The 24,879-nt window shown below is 35.8% G+C and overlaps 4 protein-coding genes across 14 annotated transcripts in view; 2 read left to right on the top strand and 2 right to left on the bottom strand.

Annotated features, from left to right (window-relative positions):
* Positions 1–103: 103 nt before the first annotated feature.
* On the bottom strand, positions 104–10,802 carry Cnot4 (CCR4-NOT transcription complex subunit 4). Of its 7 annotated transcripts, none has more exons than XM_076773994.1 (16): positions 10,701–10,802; positions 9,223–9,302; positions 8,724–9,017; positions 8,495–8,636; positions 8,272–8,391; positions 7,920–8,185; positions 7,715–7,824; positions 6,817–7,485; positions 5,547–5,735; positions 4,554–4,888; positions 3,982–4,275; positions 3,588–3,855; positions 3,235–3,297; positions 2,890–3,149; positions 2,461–2,611; positions 104–2,382 (listed from the first exon to the last, which is right to left on the bottom strand). In XM_076773994.1, the coding sequence occupies exons 3-16, from the start codon at positions 8,951–8,953 to the stop codon at positions 2,375–2,377; spliced, it is 3,105 nt and encodes a 1,034-aa protein (XP_076630109.1). In that variant the 5' UTR covers positions 8,954–9,017; positions 9,223–9,302; positions 10,701–10,802; the 3' UTR covers positions 104–2,374. The 7 variants fall into 7 exon arrangements, with proteins under 7 accessions (XP_076630109.1, XP_076630115.1, XP_076630114.1 ...); XM_076774000.1 differs by having other exon boundaries at positions 3,672–3,855; XM_076773999.1 differs by having other exon boundaries at positions 5,547–5,723.
* A 410-nt stretch (positions 10,803–11,212) lies between these two features.
* LOC143346174 (uncharacterized) lies at positions 11,213–15,883 on the bottom strand. Its single transcript, XM_076774003.1, has 5 exons — positions 15,757–15,883; positions 12,264–12,616; positions 12,079–12,192; positions 11,853–12,009; positions 11,213–11,777 (listed from the first exon to the last, which is right to left on the bottom strand). Exons 2-5 carry the CDS (start codon positions 12,579–12,581, stop codon positions 11,602–11,604), a joined length of 765 nt encoding a protein of 254 aa, XP_076630118.1. The 5' UTR covers positions 12,582–12,616; positions 15,757–15,883; the 3' UTR covers positions 11,213–11,601.
* Positions 13,542–16,628, top strand: Orc2 (origin recognition complex subunit 2). Its single transcript, XM_076774002.1, has 9 exons — positions 13,542–13,816; positions 13,947–14,063; positions 14,145–14,360; positions 14,571–14,833; positions 14,908–15,122; positions 15,180–15,309; positions 15,385–15,625; positions 15,702–15,935; positions 16,015–16,628. Exons 1-9 carry the CDS (start codon positions 13,762–13,764, stop codon positions 16,212–16,214), a joined length of 1,671 nt encoding a protein of 556 aa, XP_076630117.1. The 5' UTR covers positions 13,542–13,761; the 3' UTR covers positions 16,215–16,628.
* Positions 16,629–16,745: 117 nt separating this feature from the next.
* Positions 16,746–24,879, top strand: part of Rdx (BTB/POZ and MATH domain-containing protein rdx) — a 131,844-nt gene continuing 123,710 nt past the window's right edge. For 3 of the 5 annotated variants that reach the window (XM_076775509.1, XM_076775507.1, XM_076775505.1), the window contains exons 1-2: positions 16,746–16,893; positions 17,751–17,802. The gene's annotated coding sequence lies outside the window, so the exon portion shown is untranslated. Of the gene's footprint in view, positions 17,269–17,750; positions 17,803–24,879 lie in introns of all 5 variants that reach the window. The other 2 variants (XM_076775508.1, XM_076775506.1) reach the window with 1 other exon arrangement.

The following is a 24,879-nucleotide window of genomic DNA, read 5'->3' as shown; positions in this document are numbered from 1 at the left end:
TATATTCGTTATAAATTATTATTGCAAAAGCGGTGTGTGTAAGGGTGCATTTGAAAAGGAACGGACGAGTTTAAAACGAGGGAAGTGAAAGGATTTTATTAATTAAAATACGTGTTTTCATTCATTTCTTGCGCATGTCGTATATTTCTCGATTACCTTAACTCAATTAAATTTATTATAATTATATCTTTATTATCTCAATCATTCTTCTCGCATATGTATCGTGTGTTCTTAGTCGCGTTGAAACAGCAGACATGTTTAACAATCTGCCACAAGAGTTTAATAATTCGACGTTAACGATTCGTATTATAGTACTATCATTCAGACGTGTTTCGTTACATATATATATATTTATATATCGTACTCGTTTTGTATGCACTCGAGATTCGGTTACGCTGACTGTTTCTGTTAATCGTCTCGACAGTTGCTCGTCGTTTTCCGAGTCGCGTGCGTCCGAATACTATGTCAATGCTTCTGATTTTTCATTCCTACCCCAATCGAATTTAGATTTCTTTCCTATGCTGTTAATTGCCCCCTAACAGTATAAATGCGACGAAGTATCTGCTATAAATTATATATTTGTCTGGCATAAGCTTTAACGTGTAATACATGATCATTGTCGAAACCAGTGTACTATACTTGAAAATTCTCCTATATACAGGGTGTTCGACCAACCCAGGGAAAAATTTTTATGGGAGATTGTAGAGGCCAAAATAAGACGAAAATCAAGAATACTAATTTCTTGATGGAGGCTTCGTTAAAAAGTTATTAAAGTTTGAAGTTCCGACCGTACTGAATTTTTTTCTAGAAACTGGGTAGGATTTCGGGGGTAGGTCTATTAACCAAAAGTGATTGTAATCATCCCCCTCAACCGAAAATAATTTTTTTAGTACGATTTGAAATTTTTTAATTTTCTCGAAAAATTTATCCACCTATTCGAATTTTTTTCTCGAAACTGCGTAGGATTTCGGGGGTATGTCTATTAACCAAAAGTGATTGTAATCAACCCCCTCAACCGAAAATAATTTTTTTAGTACAATTTGAAATTTTTTAATTTAATTTTTTAATAACTTATTAACTTACTAATGGAGCCTCAGTCAAGAAATTGATATTCTTTATTTTCGTCTTATTTTGGCCTCTAGAATCCCCCATTAAAATTTTTCCCATGGGTGGCCGAACACCCTGTATATTTCGTTTCTTCGAAGCACCGCTTTGGATACTTTTCTTCACTATAGATTTTCCGCTTTGGAATTAAAGCGAACACGAGAAGCTGCTAAATACTCGTCAGACACACTGCAATGTTGACATTGTACAACAAAATTTGCTCCAAATTCAGCTCGACCTAGGTCCGCATGAAATTAAAAAAAAAAACATTTACCAAATGTGAATTTGAAAAAAAAAAAAGAAAGAAATATTCTTTCGTTCACAATTTCAAATCCGGAATCCTAGAAAAAAATAAAAGCCCATTTGGTTCTTATTTTTTTACATTTTAGTTTCTTTTATTAGCATGTGTCTATCTGCGCATTTTCACAATAATAATACATATTTATAATACATATATAACAGAAATCCTTTGTCTAGAAACAGACAAACAGATAATATTCTGTTAAAAAATTTGTTCTAATGTTGCCAGTATATAAGCACTTTATAGTATAAATGTAATACGCCATTATATTTTAAATAAAAAGGTGTGTTAAGTGTTAAATCATTTTTTGTATAACAGAATCATCTATTTCAGATTTTAGAAACGGAACTTTATCGTTGATACGAAGAAAATTATTCCTGAATTTCTATTCTGTCCATTATTTCACTCGTGACACATGTTCTTCTGAAAATGTTATTTACACAGAAAAGCATGTTTCGTTTTCGCTTGAATACGTTTACTTGAGTTTGAATAATATATATACACACAAATTTTTTTTTCTTTTATCGTAATTACCATTGTAAGTAAGTATCTTGTTTACGTGTTAATTATTAAATCATGATCATTGCCTTTAATTTGGTACCTGCGTCTCTCGGCCTAAGTAAACTGAATTATAATAAGACTGCCAGACTTGTAGATAAGTTTGAATTTTCTATAGATTAAATATGAGAATATTATCGAGAACGTATATAGGAGTATATTCGTCGCATATATTCAAAAGTATCCATCATAAAATTATATTCCAGCGTCTTTAAATACTTGTTTAACGATAAATACTCATCCAGTGAGAACAGATAAAGTATCAGAATTAAAATCAATTGAAATATATAGACACGGGTCAGGAAAACGTACGTAACAGACTGTCAGGTTTATTGTATCATTGCTGACTCTCATCTCGTCTCGTATGGATGTTTTATCATACACTTGTACAGTTCGCGTACTCATATTTATTTATAGATCTGCAATTTAGACGTTTGACAAGTTTCATTATGCATCCAAGGAAACGGAAGCATTTAATTACAGTATAAGGGACTTACTTTCAATTTCCGATCCTGCAGAGATAAGTTTGGTGTGCGGCTGTGCAGTTGTGCTTGGCTGTTGATTACTCAATTGTCCCGTAGTCGCTGGTGCAGCAAAACCAGGGGGTGGTTGCATTGCCCAATGTTGAGTTGGTGCGTTCTGTTGTTCCTAAACAGGAGAAAACAAACGAAAATATAGCGTTTGCGAAATAAAAATCATTTATACTCTTATTTTGGCCTCTAGAATTCCCCATTAAAATTTTTCCCAGGGGTGGCCGAACACTCTATATATGTATCTACTGTGTTTAACCCTTTGATAATTATCAGTATCTTTTCGATCATTACCAATCCAAAACAAGTTTTTGTACTATTGATAATAATAAATAAAGTGTTTAGGAAGATGTACCTCATACTAAAAAATGTATACAAATATATAGACGGACATACCTGTTGCGCATTATGTGATACAGTATGTGTTGGATGAACATGTGGAAACTGCCATGTACTAGTAGTTTGGAATGGAAGAGGCCTAGAAGAACTAACGATGGCTGGATCAATCGAAGTCCAGTCTGCGATAGGTCCAAAATTGTTCCATCCTCCTTTTTGATGTAATGCTTGATGATGAAATTGTTGTTGTTGTTGCTGATTATTGATATCACACCAATCCTTAAGCGTATAAACTGTATCGCCCGCACATTTACTAATACCTGTTTAAAATATCAACATGCGGAAAATATTAATGGCGATACGAATACAAAACGTGAAATTAATAATAATACTAATAAAAGTTACCTTGCGAATTCAGAAGGGGATTTCCATTCGGAAGATAGGCGTTTTGCTGCGGTGGTTGTGCTCCTGTAAACAGCATACTAGACGAATGACTCATGTATATTACTATATTGGTTCTTGCAAAGTCACAAGAATTCAATTTGCTTTTATACTTGGATAACACTATTGCTCGCCACAAAGTACATTTTTGTCACACTAAACATTTTTGTACTTACTTAATTACATTCTTACAATTTGATTCTTTAATGAAGACTCTTTGCAAGGTGAACGCACAATTGTATACATTTCTTTTAAAATATTTACAAAAAGGTTTACGAACGTTCGTAAATTATTAAAGAAACCGCGTATATACTAACCCGAAAGAGCACCATTCGTGGGAGCTGGTCGCGGTATACCAAGACCAAAAGAATTCATGTGATTTGGTGTAGAACCAGGGAAACCTGGTGGTGGAAGGCGGCTACGTTGTCCCAAACTGGCTGCAGCCACAGTACTCTGAGCAGGACTTTGTGTACCACTTTGTAGTAAATTTTGTGGAAGACGCGACAGCAGGGAATGCGATTGTTGGAGAACTTGTAGATTCTGCAAGTGTTGGGCTTGTTGTTGTAATTGTGCTATATGGGCAACCTGTAACAGACAACAATTCCACAATATGAAAACAAAAACGATGGCAACATATTTCAAGTCAATGTTAATTAACAGAAACATACAAAACTGATGATTAATCATTTATCGGGTGTTTCCTAAACATACCTGTGGAAAGTGTTGCTGACCAAGGTTTGCAATATTCTGTTGATGCTGTATCCTATTTTGTTCTTCTCGTTCTCTTTGCTGTTGTTGCTGCTGCTGAAACAACCGTTGTTGTTGAAGTTGCATTTCATTTTCCATAAGTTCGGCAAGAGCTTTTTGCGTTTCGTGAAAGGGATCGAAACCTAAGTCGTCATCAGCTTTTATATCTGAGCCAGATTCTTTATGATTTCTAACTTCCTCCAGAGTAGCATGACCATTTTGTTTTATGTATTCACAATTCTCTTGGTTTTGTTGCGCCTTTGGAAACGACAGTTAATATGGTTATTAATTGTACCAAACAATAATCAGCCCATCAGAAACTTTTCATAAAAAATTCTATTTACGATTCTATTCAAAAATCATTCTTGTCAATTAATCCATACTATAGTGTCAATGTAATTTAACATGGTATTAAAAAATCATCTGGTGGTTTAACACAATTTTTAACAAATCGTTGAAAGGAGTTACAGTGGTTTAATATTATAATGTATTGACAATATCGTAACAACCAGTATAAATTTTTCGAAATTGCTCACCTGCAGTGCAAGCCTTTGTTGCAATGAGTTTTGTTGAAAGTCTGCCATAAATTTTGATGCAGGCGAATTAACGAGCAAACTGGATGTAAAAGTACCAGACTGTTCTGAGAGCGTGGTATACTGCAAATTGGAGTAAACTTCTTCATCTACGAAACCTTCAGAACTAAAGGTTACACCTGGTGAGCTAGAAGGACTGGATTTTTGTACATGATTCGTTCGTGATGGTTCCGGTTGGAAACCGAAAGCTGCTTGCCAATCTTCGCTCGATTGAACCATCGGCAACGAATCGGGAATAGAAGCTACGCCTGTGCTCGTCCAATTCAGATTTGGGTTTGCTGTATGCCCAAAAGAAATTAATTTTAACTTAAAAAATTTCTTTTTTTTGTATATCAAAATGTACCAGAAAATATTACACTTTTCAGTCACTTTGTTTCCCGATTTTTTTAAAACCATTCATACAAATAAAGTATATCAAGGTAACTACATACCGATCATTGAAAACCATCATTGAAAAACTCTTCTTACTCTGATTACAAAAGCAACATACACAACTTGCTTTTGTTTACATTTTCGCCGTTTGTTTTACTCACCCAATTCATAATCGAGATTATGGATCACTTTTTGCAAGGAAATCAATTGAATAGCGTCGATGACATTAAACATAAATGTATGGTGTCTTTTTTTGCATTCACAGAACCATTATAGTATTATAGAGAAATGTAATTGCTATTGGAGTAATGACAGAAGATCACAGATCATCTATTTTTTACTAATTATCGCTTAATAAATTAAGGTTTTGAAATATATGATATTTTCTGGAACACTCTAAAAGAACGTAACAAAATGGATAAATAATAAAACTGACTTGGTCTTTACGATACTTGGTAAAATGCAGAAAATATTATACATATTCCCAAACGCTAAATTTATAATAATATGTGAAAAAAAATCAAAGTATAAAGATCACAACACCGAAAGAAACTATGTACATGCCTGTCAAAGAAGTGGGTGGCACTGAGGTGGTGGTAGAGATTTTCTGGAAAGTGTTTGAACTGAAGAAGCTGTTATTGTCCGCCTGAAAGATTGACCGATGACTGAGTTGCATTTGGGACCCATTATGTAGTCCTGGCGGCGGCTGTTGATTGGCACCTTGTGATGAATTTGTGCTAGCTGGAGAGGAACCTACAGATGATACGCACAAATCTCTACACTACGAGACGCGATCAAAACATTTTGATACGTTTACAATGCCAGAATAAACAGCTTCTAACACTATTCCTCTCTGCCACCATTAATGAACCTCAAGAATGTATAAAAGCGTGCCTGGAAAATTTACATATGACACGTATATCTAATGACCGTAGATCTACAAATGGAATAAATCTTTGTAAATATTCATAGCGTATAAAAACAAAGAAAAAAAATAGATATTTTCCAGACACTTAATGTACATGTGTGCCTGAATGATGTAATTTGCAAGGAGGATAAAGTCAAGTATGTACGCAGACACAAAAAACAGTTACTATTTTTTTTTTCAAAGAGTCCTCTTTATTTTGGCATATATCTATAACGATTTAAATTCTATTCTACAGTTATGAGACATAGTTGGAAACATTCGTATGTCATCAACATATTATACATTGCTTAGAAGTTATTGTTTCTTGTATTTGTAGTATATACAACATATAACACACGTTATAAAAGATAAGCACACAATTTTAGACCGACTTGTGAATTGTTACAAATATTTTTTATGACATTAATTAAAATGATTGAAATAATATAGTTACTATGCATAATCCATTTGTAAGCCTTCAGTTAAAGTCTACAATCTAAGTTCTTTTATACTCTCAGAATGCGCATGCTAAGTTTCGTTAAATTTTTCAAGAATTTCAAGAAATAATTATATATAAAGAACTGTAACGTACTGATACAAGGAAACGTACAAATATTGTGCAAGAAATTAGATCATTTTTTGAACTCACTATAAAACAAAAAAGGCAAGTTTGGTCCTTATTTTCCAGATCTCCAAACTCAAATAATCGAAAAATTTACGTCAATCGCTATTTTATAAACGTTCCATATTACAAACTCTTAATATGAAAAAAAAAAAATGTTTTTATTTCCTCGTTCCCGTTTCTCCATTTTGTTCGCGTTATTTTTTTAAAAATTTATATCGAAGTGAATTCGAACGTTTCGTATGTTTATTTTAGAAGCAGAAAATCAATACATATGGAAATGATCACGAATATAAGGAACTCACCCAAAATAGCAGCACCATTGTTCTCCTCGCTTGATTCTGCTAAATGTTCTACTTGTTGATTCACATTCGAATCTTCTGTACTCGAAATTGTACTAGCTGGCGTGCTACCTTCGCGTTGCTGATCCGTCTCACTATCCGAATGTCGACGTTCTCCATTTTCCACTACTCCGTTTACTTTAAGTTCTTGAGACTGTTGCTGCTGCTGTACTAATTTCGATCCTTTGTTATTTTGTTGCTGCTGCTGTGGCGATGGCTGTTGCTGTTGCTGTTGTTCCGATTTGCATTTGTTACCCAATTTTTGCAAAACATCGCTATTTGTTTCAGACGAAAAATTTCTAATATCCTTTTGCCCATTAATTTGTGGCTGTACATTATTTTGCGCGCCGATAGAGCTCGACTCGGACCGTGACGTTGTTCGCGTACTATGTTTCTCCTTATTTTGACAATTTTTATGTTTATTTCGCGCTGCCTGTGCTTTACTTTCGCTATTACTTTTGCCTCTCCGTAAATTCATACTTTCGCCTTTGTTGTTGTTATTTTGTTGATGCGTAGACCCACCGGACAATACATGACTTTGTTGATTTGTCGTACCGTTTCCGTTCGTTATGTTGTTCTGTTGCGAGGTTGCTTGCGACGGCGGTGATAGTTCTTTACAATTTGTTTGTGTGCCTGTAAATATACAAGGAAACCAATTGACAAAATCATCTACATTTCGTTTTTATCTTATGACTTCCGATCTTATGAATCGATTTTTATCGAACTTAAACGTAAAATCAACACTTTCAGCATTGACTAATAATTAAAACGATACATCGTGACTAATGGTTTTGGTTACATTGGTTTTCTTGAATTTTCTAAATCGAACAGTTGAACAGTTACGATTATCTGGGGAACTTACTATTTGTTTGTCCAGTCTGTAACGATGGCCAAGCTTCTTTGGCTTGAGAATTTGAAGTTCCGTTTTCCCGAACAATGCTACCTGTCACAGATGGCGAAGGTGTTGGTTTTCTGTGTAACACAAAGGCAATAGTTTGTCCAAATTAATTACCCATTTTTTGTCTACTTTAATTATAATTAATTAATTTGAAACATAGAGCGAATACCGTTGGGCAGATACATGCGATGCATGTAGCGATTGCACGAGCTTCCGTTCGTATTCCTGATGTTTGCCTTGATGCATCTCCTCCTTAGTAAACGAAGCCTCCTGGTCCCCAAGATCATGTAAATACATACAGTCCGGTTTCGGACAAGGCTGATTACGCATAAAATGTGAACAATACTTTGTTGTTCCTAGTGACGTTTTTATTGTTCGACCATCCATAACAACATTATTTACAGCCTCTATAGCACGCAGTGCATCCTCTTGACGCTAATATTAAACGAATGTTAAAATATAAAATATACGCAAATACGACAGAACACGAATGTTTTGGAAGAAAGCAATTAATAACTTACTTGGTAGGTAACATAAGCCGAAGCGCTAGGGCCTTGAGACCCTGCGTAGGAAGTGCTTTGATTTATTACAACTTTGTGAATTTTACCAAATTTTCCAAAATATTCATGCCGCTTTAATACCTGCAAGAAAATTGTAAATTTATCGTAGTTCCTTCCATAGATATTTTATTTACGACATTATAACATAAGAGGAAACTTCGATTTATTCTGAACTTTTACTTACATCAGCATCCGCAAGTCGCAATGGTAATCCTACTACAAATACTAGATTTTTTTGTACTACTCTCACATTTGCTAGATGTTTACGATTTTCTGTAACTCTCTGCTTACGTTGTTGATCTTTTAATCTCTTTTCCGCTTTTAATCTAACAAAAGAAACATTATTTTATACCACTATTCGTTCGTTCGTAGATGACGCAAAATCAAATAACAACAATAGAATAAGCTATAACCTTGCAATTTCTTCCATACTGAGAGGCTTAAAATCAGCAGGATTTTCAGAGTAGGCCTTCCGACAAGCAGGGCACAAACCATTTTCATCGGTACGAATTCTGTGCCAGCAAAAACGACATATTTGATATCCGCAAGTGCATGGGAAAAAATTCAAATCGTCCACCTCCAATGGTTCCATACATAAAGGACACTCCACTGCATCTTCTCCGCTTTGATTCAATACTGACATTTTCGTTACTGTCTTTTCTATCACACAATATAGTAGATCACCAAGATTTTTCTATTTGTAAATCCTGCACACAGATAAATATGTTTCACAGATTTGTTGCTCTGGATACGGTACGAGCAAAGAATATATAAGAATATTTGAGTACATTAACTATTTCATTGAAAAACACAAGCACAATAACAATGGGAATGCTCGCAATGTATGTTTTAATACAAAAATAACATTTCAAAGAATCTTTGTTTATATATACGTTTGATATGTATACTTACGTGCAAAGTTTTGGCAATGCCTCGATACTATGTAATTGACTGTACTTGTAACTTCTTACACACTAGTATCCTTGCACAATCTGAAACAAGTTATAGGATATTCAATGTGTTATACTGGAAGAATGTTTATGAGTCAGACGTATAATCGAATGCTAGCGGCCGTTTACGAACAATTCCACGTCGAGCAGCGAGAGACTTTGCTATGTAATCGAACGAATTTACGAACGTTTCGCCGTCAGAACACGAAACTATTGGCGTTATCTGAACCCGCGAGATTGTAGAGTTATTTTCGAATTAGCGCGTACCAAAAAAAAAATTGGAGCAGAATCTTTCTTGCGGAAAATAGACTACGGAACGGTGACTGTTTGGCTGACAGATTTGACGAACAGTTGGAAAGGAAGGTCCGTTTGACAGGAGCTGTCAGACGAACGGTGAACAAACAAAGGACGCTACGAATTTCAAGCAGTTAGAATGATTGTGTACGCCCTACGATGGACGTAGAAATGACAAGTTTCTACGAGAGCTTGAGATCGACGACGAAAAACTTGCGGTAGGGCCACCGTCTGCACTCTCCCACTCACTTTCTCTCTTTCTCTCTCGCTCTTGCGACGAGATACGAACTATACGAGAGGGCGACGATCGGACGAAACAGCTGTTGGTGGCGTCGAGAGAAGTGAAGAAACGTCAGAGAGCGAGTGAGAGGTACTACGCCATAGCAGAAACCTACGTGAAAATCCGTGAAAAATCGACGTGGTGGGGCATGACACGGAAATTCTTTGTAACTTTGAATACGGCTATCCGCATACGCAAGGACGATGGACTCGACGTTTCGCGATACGATTTTGAAGGAGAGAAAAGGCTAGTGGCGAGCGAGAGAATGAGAAATGGAAGTAATGAAAGGAGTGGCGGAGGGAAAGAGGGGGAAGGAAAGAGCAAGCACGGGGAGGGGGGCAGAGGTATTAGTGAGAGTGAAAGAGACGGATATAGAAAAAGGAAAACAGATAGAACAACGATGCCATCATTAGTTTCGTCCTTTTTTAGCCAACGATCGTTGTCTTGATCTTGCGCGTGAAAGAAAAAGACTCTCACCGATCTCACGTCTCTTGTGCATACGTCCTTTTTCAAAATCGTAAGGCTTGTTCGAACGCAAACAACTGTGACTCCCCCCCCCCCCCCAACAAGTACACAAGTTCTCTTAATGTACAGTTTATGTAAAAGAGAACTGCAGTAGCCCGATTAACATGGTATGGTTCGCCGCGAACGTCACAAAGGATTGAATGATTTGTCGCCAGAGGGGTTGCTAAATACCCTGGACTGGTTACAGGGTATACTTGGCTCGTTTAACCTTAACTACGTTCAATAGGGTAACTATTTCGACAGTCGTCGTGCCTCGAAAACCGCGTGCCACTGTTTTCGTTGACTCTGCAGCCAACTACGCGCATTCGTCAATTCAGATTTTTCGGTCCCTGTTTACTTACGTTACAACTTTTCCACTAACAAATCTCTTTTCTGTACTGGGAAATTTTTGTACAGTCTTCAAGATCTGATCGCATGCGCACCGCGACTGCGCAGAAGCGGACGTTACATACACTGGTATTTAAAGAAAGGCGAATAGGTAAAGGATTCTGAAAGCGCATGTCGAACAGAACTTCGATTCTGTTATTGTGTACGTCAAATTTTTGCCCTTAATTCTTTTTTATCAATTTAATATGTCTGTACTTATACGCGACACAATATGAACATTAATTAAAGTGTTCACCAAAATAGGAAAGGTTATACCACGGTTTTCTGTGTTTACGATTTTTACATTTTATATTTACCGCGCTCCCGGAAATAATCGGTAACCGATCTGACAGTACCGCCAATAATTGAGGACAAATATTTCTAGCGTTGGATAAAATTAGGGCTGAGACCATTCGAATTTATAGGGATTTGAATATTACGAATAAACTTCGAATACTTGAGTATCCGTTTATTACTATTTCGATGAACGAACATAACACAAATTCCCTAAAATGGTAGAAATTAAATGGCAAATCTTTTTCTCTGGTAAAATTAAAGAAATGATTTTTATACAGGGTATCTCAGGTATTAATGGCTAAACTTTGTCAGTTGTTTGTTTTATTTTATAAAACTTGTAAATCTAATCTTACATTTTACTTTTCCTTCATAAAATCGAAGATAAATTGACGCCCTATTCGTAATTAATTTATTGAACATGCTTAATGCTTATTGGCATTTAACTGTATTTTAAAAAAATGAACATATAAGACTTTATGTATAGTATAATATACAATTTGTCAACAGTATATAATTTTTAAGCAAAGTACGATGTACAATATTTTTCTTTACTTGTGTCATTTTTGTTTTACGAATAAGTTACTTTATTGCACACTTTCTGACTTTACCTTCTTGACTTACACCAAATAATGGATGACGAATTTTTAAGTTTTTAGGAAACGGTACACCAGAATTTTCTATTTGCATTGGTTTAGTCTTTGAAATACCTGAAAGTTTCCGTCTAATGGTTATCGTACCTGCTGGTTTTGCATTAACTGCACAAAGATGTAAAAAATGTAATGCTATCAATAAAAATCACTGACTTCGAGCTAAAGAAAAGAAAAAAATACCTGTTTTATATCGCGTTTTTGCTTTGCCGGTATTAAATACACAAGTTATATTGCATTTAACATCATGATGCACTGCGCAGTAACGTTCTTCCTTAATTTTAAATTTTGACTTCTCTCCAAACACTAATATTTGACCTTTGAGTTCTTGTGGATCAATCTGTAATAATGCTTGCATTTATCATACAACTTTGCCTATATTTAAAGTGGTCACAGACAGTCAACTCACTGTTCTAGGAATGTCCATTATCCACATCTCTTCATTGTCTGATATACTGTCTAAGTCGAACGTGGGATCCGTAGATTCCACAATTAAATTTTCTTCTTGTACTAAATCATTGATCTAAAATAAAACTTATACAGTGACTATACCTAAAACAATAATAAATAATTTACAAACTATGTTCTACTTACATTATGTGGCCTAGGAACAGTTGTTATACTCATTGACGTTTTATCATGATTTATCGTTCTGTTATTTTCTGCATTTTGTGCTTCTATACTATATTGTTTATCACTGTTTCTATCTTCAGACTTTTTCAAAATACTTTTCCTGGAGATTGGTGAAATGTTAGAAGCACTGGCAGGTTGAATTTTTGTATTAATTTTTATAGATCTGTTACTTTTCGATTGATGTATTTTATTTTCTGTTGACGTATCCATCAAAACCATAGATTTATTCAGTTGTGTATTCAGTTTGGTCAAAGAATCATCTACATCCAAGTCAGTCATAATATTTAACAAGACAGTGAAAGCTATGCAGCCCTCTACTTATGATCTCTCAAAATTTTATTTTATCTTTAAACAGAATCCGATGACGTTAACAATCACGTACGGAATACGGTTTTTTTCATTTCTTATATATTTCGCGAATTGAAAAGGCTGTTACGTAGTTGTATATTGTTTACACACATTGATCGAAAGAACGTTAAAATTAAATAGTCGTATCAACATAAATAATATTTACACGTGTATTGTCCTGAAAGTTCTTCAGTGATATAGTTACAACGCAGTACATAATAACAACACCACGCGCTTAAAGTGAATACTAGTGTATAGATCGGAAATCCGATTTAGAATCAGTTCAGTTAATTCAACAGTAGAACTATCGTCCTTACAGGAGAAGAAGGCACAACGTGCTTACATCCCCACTCTTGCTGCAGTCCGCTGATTGGCTGTCACCGATCTTCGTCACCGTTTTCGACCAATACCAGTGAATCAGCGGACTGCAACAGGAGTGGGGATGTAAACACGTTGTGCCTTCTTCTCGTGGAAGAATGGTACATCACATGTATTACACATCTACATATATTATGGTGTTTACACTGTAATCTATGTAATTTTAAATTTACACGATACTTTAATTCTTTCTACTTACGATCTAGTAAGAAAAGTCAGTCACGAAAATTTTCACACGCTCCTTAAAAAGATCATTCGTAAATAAACAATAATTTTGCATAACATTATGTTTATTTATTAACATGTGAAACAATACTAAGTATTCTATATAAAAATGTATAGGCTTATTTTATTCAATAAGCAAAAAAAACGAAATATGTGTGTCACAAAAGTCTTTGTATCCTAAGGCACGATGTCTAGTAAATCTAGTGATTCCAATAAATTTTGTTCCTCAATTTATTAATTGATAATCATCCAGGTTGTTTAATGGAATGTCGATATTTTGTAGTTAATAGTATACAAATAATTAGCTTTTAATTATTATTGATGCTTAAGTATCGTTTACAAATTTCAATGAAATACGTTTTACCGTGTGATGGCGTATCATACGAAACATTTACGAATAAACACGTAAGATGGTTGCTCTAGGTTTATTAATTTCATAGATTAAGTTAAACCGAAAGCGCCTATTTTAGTTCAAAGATTGTTTTTCAGTATTGTTTATTCTTATAAAATGTCTGGTTCTGGAAACTTGCGACGATCTACACGAATTCAGAGTCGTGCTAAAGGTAACGAAGAAACCAAAAACATGAGCATATCAAATAATGATATTACTATATTTATCGATAATGTTGAAATTTTAAACTTATGTATTGTTTTCATATGTCTTGATACCGAATGATTTGTTTTACGTTACAGAAAGTGGTAACTCAAAACATAAAGTGACAAATAGAGATGAGGATTTTATTTTAGAGACAAGACTTACGAAAAAAAAAGAATTGGATAATATTGAAAAATCCATACAAAGATCAGTTGGTAATTTTTCAATAACACTTTGCTGAAGGATCACAAATTATTGTAACTTCTTGATTTTTAAAATATACATTACTTATTTAGAATTGTTCTCTGATGATGATGTCAGTGGTGAAAAGTTGTATGGATTTCAAACACCTAAAGCTAAAAAGAATGCTATGACGCGCAAGGCAAGTTTATGCCATACACCTATTAATACAAAAAAACCAGAGAAACTTGTACTTTCAGTTGTCCTTGACAAAATACAGATGAAACCGGATGGATCAGTAAAAACAGATAATAAAAATTCTTGCATGAAATGTATGATTCTTTCTCTGATTACGTGTATAAAACATGTTTTTTTTTTTTAATCCTTTGAGTGCACAAAGTGTCTATAGATGCTTGGTTGATCAGTTATATATGTGTGTGTGTATCGCATGAATACATGCTGAATACATAAAAAAGTTTCTTTGCAGTCAAAGGGTTAATACCAAGAGTAAAACGTTATTAATTTTAACTCTTAAATAATAGCTTCACCTATCCGAAGAAGATATTTGTCAGAAAAATCTTCTAGTGAAAACGAAAGCGTATCGGAGGATAGTGAATATGTATTATCTAATAGTGGTACAGATAATGAAACAAGCGAAAACGAGACTTCTGTAGATAGTAATGATGAAGAGAATGAGACTGAAAAAAAAACCACAAGACAGAAACTCGAATTTCAGGCAAATTTAGTCGGCACACCAAAGAGGGCAAGCAGTAGAAATAAGCCTGCAATTATTCATAAAGATTTTGTAAGTAGATCTTAAATATAGAATATAATTGGATAATTGTGTATAATGGTATTTTGTGTTTTATATTTTTAAAGCACATAAAAACTGATGAATATTTCAAAACACAATCGGAAAAAGTAACTACGTCGGATCGAACATTAGAACGGCTACGTAATTCTCGTTTAACAAAGAAAAATTTAGAGCAATTATTAACGGACGACAATTATGTATCTAAACAACATAAAAATATCGTTTTGTCATTATCTGAAAACCATGCAAGTTTGTTTGATATGTGGCATTTTATCATGGAGTAAGTATTAAAAATTATTTTTCTTAACAAACGAGATAATATTCTATTTTATTTCAGGCAAGGTTACACTGTATTGCTTTATGGCGTAGGATCAAAAAGATGTTTAATTAATACTTTTCATAGAAGTGTATCTTATCATCCATCACTAATAGTGAATGGATTTTTTCCCAGTCTGACTGTGAAGGACGTAAGTGACAGAGATACAATTGGAATATAAATATTCAAATAATGCAACAATTTAAAACATTGAAGTCCGTTTCAGATATTAGATGGTATAATTACTAATTTATTGAGGTTAAATTGTCCCACTAATATGAGCGAGTGTATGGATCTCATTGAAAAAGTATTGGAGGAAAACCCAAACGATAGACTTTATTTGCTAATACATAACATAGATGGTGTGATGTTGCGATCAAATAAAGCTCAAGATATACTCTCTTGTCTCGCGAGCATACCAAATCTTTGTGTCCTGGCATCAGTTGATCATGTCAATGCACCATTATGTATGTATTATTATTTTTTCTATTAATTCTGATTTCTATTGTTTTCGATCATTTCCAAATGATTGTATATTTACAGTATGGGATCACATAAAACATTCAAAGTTTAATTTTTTTTGGTGGGACACAACTACATTTTTGCCTTATCGAGAAGAGACATCTTATGAAGGTTCACTTTTAGTGCAAGAAAGTGGTGCACTTGCTTTGTCATCTCTTCATAATGTTTTCCTATCTCTAACATCGAATGCTAAATCAATCTACTTACTACTTGCTAAACATCAACTGAGCAATCCTAGTAATGTTAATTTTGATGGTAATTATCTATATTAAACATTGTCTGATAATAAAATCGTAGACGTTTTAAAATCAATAATATTTATTTTTATTATTAGGGATGGCATTTAAAGATCTTTATCAGGCTGCACGTGAAGGATTTATTGTAAGCTCAGATTTAGTATTGAGAGCACAGTTGACTGAATTCATAGATCACAAATTGGTCAAGGTCAAACGTAACATCGATGGTGTTGAACATCTCGTGATTCCACTAAGCAAAGGACTTTTAAAACAATTCTTGGAAGAACATGAATTGTGACACTTCTAAATAAGATTAAGATAAAGTTATGTGATAAAGTATGTTTAAAATTTATATTACATTTATTTTTTAACAATATCTATTTTATATAATATTTTGTAGAAAAATAAAACGTTTTGCAAACAACCAATTTTATTCCTCCATTGTAATGAAAATACTTCAATGTAAAAATATATAACCATCTTTATAATCACTGATATGTACAAGGTACATTAATGCCATTAAAAAAAAGATTGTTTGGTTAAAAGTTTTGATTATTAAAAACGTTAAAATTTGATACGGTCTAAACAAAGCCAACATAGTTCGGTAAGACTGTTGTCAGCATTTCTCGTAATATGTCGAATATACTGTTTTTGCGATAAAGTAACAATTAACATAGAAGATCGTGCGAATTAACACAAACGTAGCTCCGCGCAGCATGTTGCACTTTCTACAATTTCTACATCATGTTGGTAGCATACGTGTAACGCGTACTGTTGGTATCATTTAAAAGCGGAGCGCCAGTGGTAACGTCGTGAATTATTTTTTGCGTGTGATTATGACACGATAGCCGGGTAGTGAATAGAATACGGTAATGGCAATAAGATGTCAGTCACGTTAGGTCGTAAACGAAATTACGCGCTGGCAAACGGTTAAATGACCGAAAGCTTGTTAACGCGTTTGCTCCACGATTTGATAGGTAATTACATTGTTAAAAATTGCTATTTAACGCAGTCTCGTTACGGCTAAAACTTAAGAAGCTGTCGATATCGCGTGAATTGCGGCGAGCACGTCGGAAATGCAATCGTACAGCGCGGTGTACAGTTACCGGCTTGTTATTCAATTACGTTCAAATCTAACCTAACTTTCTCGTCGTCGTATTTTTAACGGGGTTACTTAGTCACGCTGGGATGCTTTGCCTTTTTTTAGCTACGAACAATGTTGTAAGTTCGTTGGAAATGTTAGTGCGCGAACGTGTGCGTGTGTGCGACATTCCGTTAATTACAGTTCCGATTTGACATTGTAAACATGACAACTTGACCTTACAATGGCAAGTTGGACGACCTTGACTTTGGCAAGTATACAATGACCGAGTAGACGCTCTTGTCGGTTAGAATTAAATATTTTACTTACATCTTTAACAACGCGATTGAAAAAATTCTATGTCATGGATCAATGCCATGAATAAAATGATCTTGTGGCATGTAGTAAGTTGCAGCTGTAAATTCCGATTAATTTTTCTTTTTTTTCGCTAATGCCACGAGTTTTTTTTATTTTTATCAACCTTTTTATCGAACGTTTTACAAATATTTTAATACACGTAGATTTATAAAAGGATATTCTTTCGTTTAAAATTCTATTTTATAATATATTATTGTTATATTTATTTTTTGTTCTTTTTTCTATGGTTTAATGTGTCTATACATGTAGTGTTTTAGATATTTATTTCATTCGAATTCTTAAAACAGAGGCATAGATATATTGCAAAGCATATATGACATAAATGTTCACATTTGAGCTGGCTTTCAATGTAGATAACATTTTTCTTTGTCATAGGTAATCTATGAGTACATTTGTGGCAGAGTGGTTACTTCCATACGCTGTTTTGGTGAGTCAGTTACTACATGTTTAATTTTGTGATAAGTTATCTAAATATTTACATTGATATATCATACGATATGATGCATTATATTTCCCTTGATATTTAATTTTTTTAATCATGATGTTGATATTACAATTGTATGAATTACACTGTTCTGCAGGCCATCATATGCTATAATTAAACTCTGATGTCTTGACATCGTCACTTAGCATTGTAGTTATTAAAGGAAATATCATAAAGTCATAGTTGGATGCTAGGAAATCTAGGAAATTAATTAATTAAAAAAGAATGAACCTGATCGATGGTCCAATGTATTATCTTATCTCCTTTATGTAATGGAGCAATTTAAAAAATATTTCTGATGCATGATATCTATGATTATGAATATCATAAAACGTAAATTATTATATCAACAAAGCAACCGATTAATTTATTGTGTAATGTACAGTAAACTGAACAATTTTTCAAAGGAGAACACGAGTAGTGAAATATGGTCGTGTTCTCAATAAAGTTTTACCGAATGATTTTTAATACAAGATTTTTTTAGAAATTATTAATTTCTGTGTAAACATATTTAAACGTATTTGTACATTATGTGTATTTACATTACATAATGTAACAGGCACATATTTAATAACCTTTATGTTCTATAATCATCTTTGTTGCAACAAAATGAAAGGTTGTGTTAGCTTTTTAACACATTTTTATGGTTCAGTGTACCATTTTATTATCACAACATATTTAACAACAAACGTGATTTGAATTAAATATGAAATAGAATTTTTTATTATCTCCCGTAAGGAAGAGTACAGTAACCGTTTTTATCGACGGAATCATTTTCATTTGATGATGGTTTGGATTTTCTCTATTTCTGCCGCTAGGTTACGTTCTCAGTCTCTTGTCTTTTACAACGATTTTTTGGTGGTTTCGTTCGTAATTCTTCCAGTATTAAGTTCTTAAACATTTTATGATATTTTATTAGTTACAATAAATATTGTGTTTAGCAGTTCGCGTTATTTTGTGTTCTAAATAAAAGTGCGTTGTAATGAAAGTTCCATCAATATTCTCGATAATGCCAAGAAGCTGCTATGTAAGTACGACGTGACATTCAAAGAATTATTTACGAATAAGTTTGAAATAATACACATACAATCGTATTATATCGTATTCGAAATTAAATAACTCGACTACTACATCTGATAATTCGTAAACTTCTGTCGGTGTTGAAAATTACTTTTCATTTGCGTCATTGAGATACGAGAACTGTTTGAATTGTTAGGTTAACAATGAAGGAAATGAAATTATTAATCATCTTAACGCATAATTATTGAAATTCTGGATTTTTGTTTATAAAAAATAATGTACGGTTATTTTTGCTGTCGAAAATTCATAATAATTCGTAAATTACGGTCTGATTTAAATTGCAACCGTAATTACTACGTAATTCAATTCAACGACGTTTATGCATCGCGAGTTTCATTCGAGTATTTAACAAAATTACTTTCTCTAGTAAACAATGCTTGATTTTAAAAGATATTAATTTATAAAATTTTATTAGAACGATGTAAACGGAATAGTAATATATAATGTAAGAAAGTAATTATAAGAGAACTGATCTCACAAATATGTTAGGCATAAATCAAAATGTCCTCTCTGCGCGGAGAGAGAGGCTTTGAGGCAAAAAGATGGTTTAACGCTTACAATAAAATATTATTAACGACATCGGTGGCCCTTGCGAATTTTTCCATCGTTTCTCGGCTAATATCACGTAACGACACTTAATGCAGATTTCACTTTCTTCGAGCAAACCAATCTCGCCGAGTGGTCTGTTCATTTCTTCGACGGTCATTACCTTTTACTCTCGTACCAACTTAGTCCGCGTACGATAGACGTTAAGCGACATTTGTCACGAATAATGACATTACGAGTAATAGATTTAAATCGTACGCATTTCGATCAATTTCCTATTAATTTCATCGTTCATTGTGGGAGTTATGGTCGTTTGGAAATTGGAACATTTCAAGCCTCAGATATTATTTTCGGTAAGGAATTTTTTTCTCGAAAATGGATAGGATTTCGGGAGTATGTTTATTCACCAAAAATGATTGTAATCGACCCCTGCAACCGAAAATAATTTTTCCAAAACGATTTGAGATTTTTTTTTTCCGTCGAAAAATTTCACATCCTCACGAATTTTTTTCTCGAAAGTGGGTAGGATTTCGATGATATGACTCATGACCAAAAATGATTGTAATTGACCCCTGCAACCGAAAATAATTTTTCCAGAACGATTTGAAATGTTAGAATTTAATTGTTAATAACTTTTTAACGAAGCCTCCATCAACAAATTGGTATTCTTAATTTTCGTCTTATTTTGGCCTCCAAAATCTCCCATTAAAATTTTTCCCAGGGGTGATCGAACACCCTATATTATCGAAACTTCTCGCGTATATCAAACCGAGATACTCTAGCAAGCGATAATTTCAGCTCTAAGACCCATTGTCGGAGATTTGCTGATGCGTACAATACTACAAACTCGTGTCCGTGGACGCTTAACCAATTTCCGCTTATTTTACCAAAATCGAGGTCGTGGAGCCGTTAAGCGTCAAGGATCACTTACGATCATCAAGTCAAGATTCTACGTGTGTGACTCATAGAACTCTTTTTATCTTGACTATGATTCTTTCCATTTGCGTGGTATCATGCGCGTGATTACATCAGCTTAAATAACGCATCATTGTTGTAATATTAACTTTGGTTTAGGGTCGGGACTTATTGTCGAATATCCAAACATTTTAACGGTTCGAACGATCGTTGAACAAAATTCGAATATATGCTTTTATAATCGGACAACAACTTTTGATTAATTATAATATTCGGGTGACTTGATAAATTTCTGGCTTAAGAATATTCCCAAGCATACGATCCTTCCGTGTTGCCAATCACTGCCACCCAAGTAGATCTTTCTGCGTGGCACGTGTGTTGAGACAATGAGTCGCAACATTAGCAATATCGGCATTGTTCCCCACGCACGTGCAATCGATCAAATCCTTCACTGTTTCACCTTAAAACAATTTCTACAATCTTTCCCCGGATTGGGACGACGATAGTTCGTAAAAATATTGCGCGAAGAACAGCCTGCGAACAATAGTATCATTCTTCTCACCGGCTTTCTTGAATCGAAAGCTAAAAAGTTTCTCGCGATCTGTCCTTTATCTGTGTCAATCGGATAATCGATTCGGTCGACACGTTTCTCGACTAACCATATTAAGGTTGCATCAGAGACAGGTCAAATTCTTATTCAAATAAAAATTTCCAGTAACGTATAAAAGGTAAGACTGTTCAAAAGTGTGCTGTTCTTTTCGATTAAAATTTGTCGACCGGTCAAAATATTAGGTTATGGATAAAAAGGGACGAGTTTGAGTTTGTCAGGATTTACGTTTGGACGTGGTTGGATTTGGATTAGAAAGGTAGACAAACGTTACACTTTATTTTGTCACTGATAATTAACGATTTGTCATATACTGAAAACAAAGGCGAACAGCACGTGCAACGTGCATAGTCACACAAAAGAACGACGCCACACTTCACGGCGCTGCGTTGCACCGCTGTAGTCCCACTCACGCTCACGCATGCGCAGTGCACGTTAGCCATGGAAAAGGGCCAGAGGTGCAACGACGGTCGTGCATGAATATGTCTTGTTTCTCACAGAGTTTTAGTACTAAATTATCCAAAGATTAATCATGTGGTTAATCGAACATTGTGGCGTTCGTGATAAGGTTGGTCGGTTCGATAGCAGACCCTCCTTGCCATGAAACTTCCCATGGCTTCGTGCATTTATTCAGTGCGTCGAGTTCTCTCGTGGTGGAAACTCTAACTCCGCCGCGGCATATTAAATATCCCCGAGACGAGAGGATGACTGGGTGCTCGAGGGTGAATGCGCAACTTTGCCAGACCCGTCGTCTTTACCTAGCAATTCCTGCAGATTTCTCCCTTTTAGCATGGGGAAACGATGCAGCGAACCACCCCTCGAAAATGCGTCCTCGTATATTCGGCTGATTTTACGTCTCTCTTTTTGCGCGTAACCGCGCTCTTTTTGCCAACGCGCCGCTAAATTGTCGTTTTACGGTTCAACGTCGGGTGCCTCGAGCTCCGACGTCCCGTGCATCGTCGTTCGTATTTTCTGAAGAGTCGCGAGCTCTTTCCCGTGCCCTGAGCCCCGCTGACGAGCGTTAATTCGAACGGGGGCACGAGCTTCCCCTCGGCGCGGAGCTTGATTCGCGAAACGAGTTAACGAGAATATTGTTTCGACGCTCGCGAGACCGATGATACTTTTCCAGCGAGCCACGGAGAGTCTGGAATTAAATGGCATCTGTACGATTAACCCTCTATAATCCCGTGCGACTCTCGAGTCGCAGACCCATGCAAGCGGTTTATTATGAAATTGGCGTAAGTCCATCTATCGTTTAACGAGACGCGTACAGTTACTAACAAAATCGACCGTGCACTTGCACAAATAACATTACTATATTCGTAGAACTAATCTTTAACGGTCGGATGCCGGCGCTGGGTCACTTATGACCCACACTTAATTTCTAAAACTTCCGATTTCAAAGTAGAAACAGTGTCAGCGGTCTGTTAGGTTGGTTTAGTTACGTATGCTTTTCACAGCACATGATTTCGTTTTTCTAATGGGCACGAGTGTTTTCAAAGAATCTTCGCGAAGACGTTTTTAATGGCAGTAAACTGCAGCTTTCCCCGTACCATGCATTCCAACTAATCTTACGGTACATTCTAATTTATGAATTATTTATTGTCTTCTTCCTGTATAGTTAGCCCTATATGGTTTTGCTTTGACGCGGTAGATAAATGGCATTTATAAATACTCGAGTGAGAGGGATATTCTACAAGGATTGTGTTCGAATATAAGAGATTATGTTTGAATAGTAGACTGTAGCGTTGAAAAGTGTATACATATAATAGATGGTCGTCGGTCTAGTACTTGCGAGAAAGCGTCTCCCTCTGGCGGCGAGTGTGGTAGGTGTCGCCACGAGTCATCGAAAGTCGTGATTTCGCGACACGCGATAACTAACCTTCGCCGTCGTCTGCGAAATTCTCTTTCAAAGGAACCGACGGAAGTCTTTTCGTTCCTTTTTTTCGTCCAAGTTTGTTGGCTCGCGCAAGGTTACCACGATCTGTGAATGTGTTTGGTGAAACTGTTTAACGACCAAATATCCTTTCTTCTCGGGCTCTTCTTCGTCGAAGACTCCGGTCGCCGTCGCTTTGGCGACATCGACGGATTATGAAACGTCCTGTACACGCCACTTTCACTGTCGCGGCCAAGTTTCATAACTGTTATTATCGAGGTCATACGTAGGTTGGTGAGAAGTCAGGAGAGAGGCAGAGAAAAGGGTCTGGCACGTCTGCTACCAATAATTGTTGCCGCTCGCCGCGCCGTTGCGATTTCAATCGAGGCTCTTACAAAACTCGACTCCCATGTTTCTCGATAGACAGTTCGCTGGTCCAGATTCTCTGGTCGCTGGTGCTCCTTCGTACAATATACAGAGCTGGACATACGTATTGGTATACGCTCGAAAATCTTTATTTACATGTACTAGTTTAGAAATATTTATTTTTGTGCTCAGAATGTATGAATATGCACAGAGTCGGTTTGGCCTTTCATAGAAACCAACTTCGATAATATGTATCGGGTTTTAGCTTCGTTAATTCCATACTAAAGTTGAAAAAATTTATTCCGATGACCTAACCTAACCCAGAACATCGTAATGTATTACTAATTGTATGTACATGTACCGCAGTTCGAAAAACCTTGCTCCAGATCGTCGAATAAATCCTATAAGTTATAGTCTTAAGCAGCCCATACACGCGGAGGATTATCGGTTTACCTTACTGGTTTCGTGAGAAAGACGGTCGATCAAATTTTCGGGCAAATTTCCAACGAACCTCTCTATAAAGTTGCTGCTTTTACCAAAATATCTAAATAGCAAAAATAAAAGCGAGCGGAGAAGTAACGATGAAATCGAGGAAGTTCCGTTGTACGGTGGGATAAAATGTTGGCCAACTCCGGGCCAGAAGTTCGACGCAAGACGCGATCGTTGGTAAGAAACGGGAGAAAGGGCGAGGAGGCGTAGTTCCGAGAGTCGAAGGCGAGCCCAAGGGAAAAAGAGGCGAGAGACTACGTTACAGAAAATAATTGCGGATAATGCAACGCGGCGGTTTGTCAGTTACATTGACACACATGTTACGTGCATCCCAGCGTGGCTGATGCGGTTTTCTGTGTGACCCGTGCCACGCACTGCACGGAGAGCCTCTCCTCGCTGCACGGACACATGCGCGCGCATCGACACGTGCACACACACGCGGCGGGGAGCGTTGCGCACACAACTCGAGGCTGTAACATAATTTTCTGGTGTTTGCACGTGTCAGGGCTGCTGGCGTCGCGCGGCGAGTGCTACTTTGGTTCTACTTCGCCGTCGTGATATCGCGGCTTGGCAAAATGTTGCAGCTTTTCTGCGGACCCGACCAGACCGTGCGCACGGAACCGCGATAAAAAAATATATCGCGATTGTACGGGACACCGCCATTCGTGGAACACGACGCCTTTTCGTTCCGCTCGAGGTCCCGCGTTATCAGTGGCGTAGCTAAGGGTGTCCAGTACGAACTAGGGCTGCGACTTGTCCAATTATTTATTCGAATACGTAACAAAATTTAAACGTTTCACTATTTAAAGATCAACGATGCCAGACGTCGGAAAATATTTGTCAAATATTCGAATACTTCCAGCCTTGGTAGGAAGCCAACTGGCCTCCGAATTCGAGGTTTCACGACTTTGTAATGAGCATAATAATTACGTTTAAACCTTTGCCCTTCACTGTCGCCGCTACGCTGGCATACATACATAATACGCACCATAATTCGATTGAAGTTTTATTTATGGTAATACAAACTGAATTAACGAAATGAATAAAATTTAAATCGTAAGAATTTATTGCTTTTTGCCAGGAAAGAATATATTTTCAAAGGTGCTGGCCCAACGTTGCCTTGAAAAAAATTCTTGGAAAG

The sequence above is a fragment of the Colletes latitarsis genome, chromosome 10 (genome assembly GCF_051014445.1).
Source record: "Colletes latitarsis isolate SP2378_abdomen chromosome 10, iyColLati1, whole genome shotgun sequence".
Classification (NCBI taxonomy): domain Eukaryota; kingdom Metazoa; phylum Arthropoda; class Insecta; order Hymenoptera; family Colletidae; genus Colletes; species Colletes latitarsis.
This window is presented reverse-complemented; position numbering and strand designations above follow the sequence as displayed.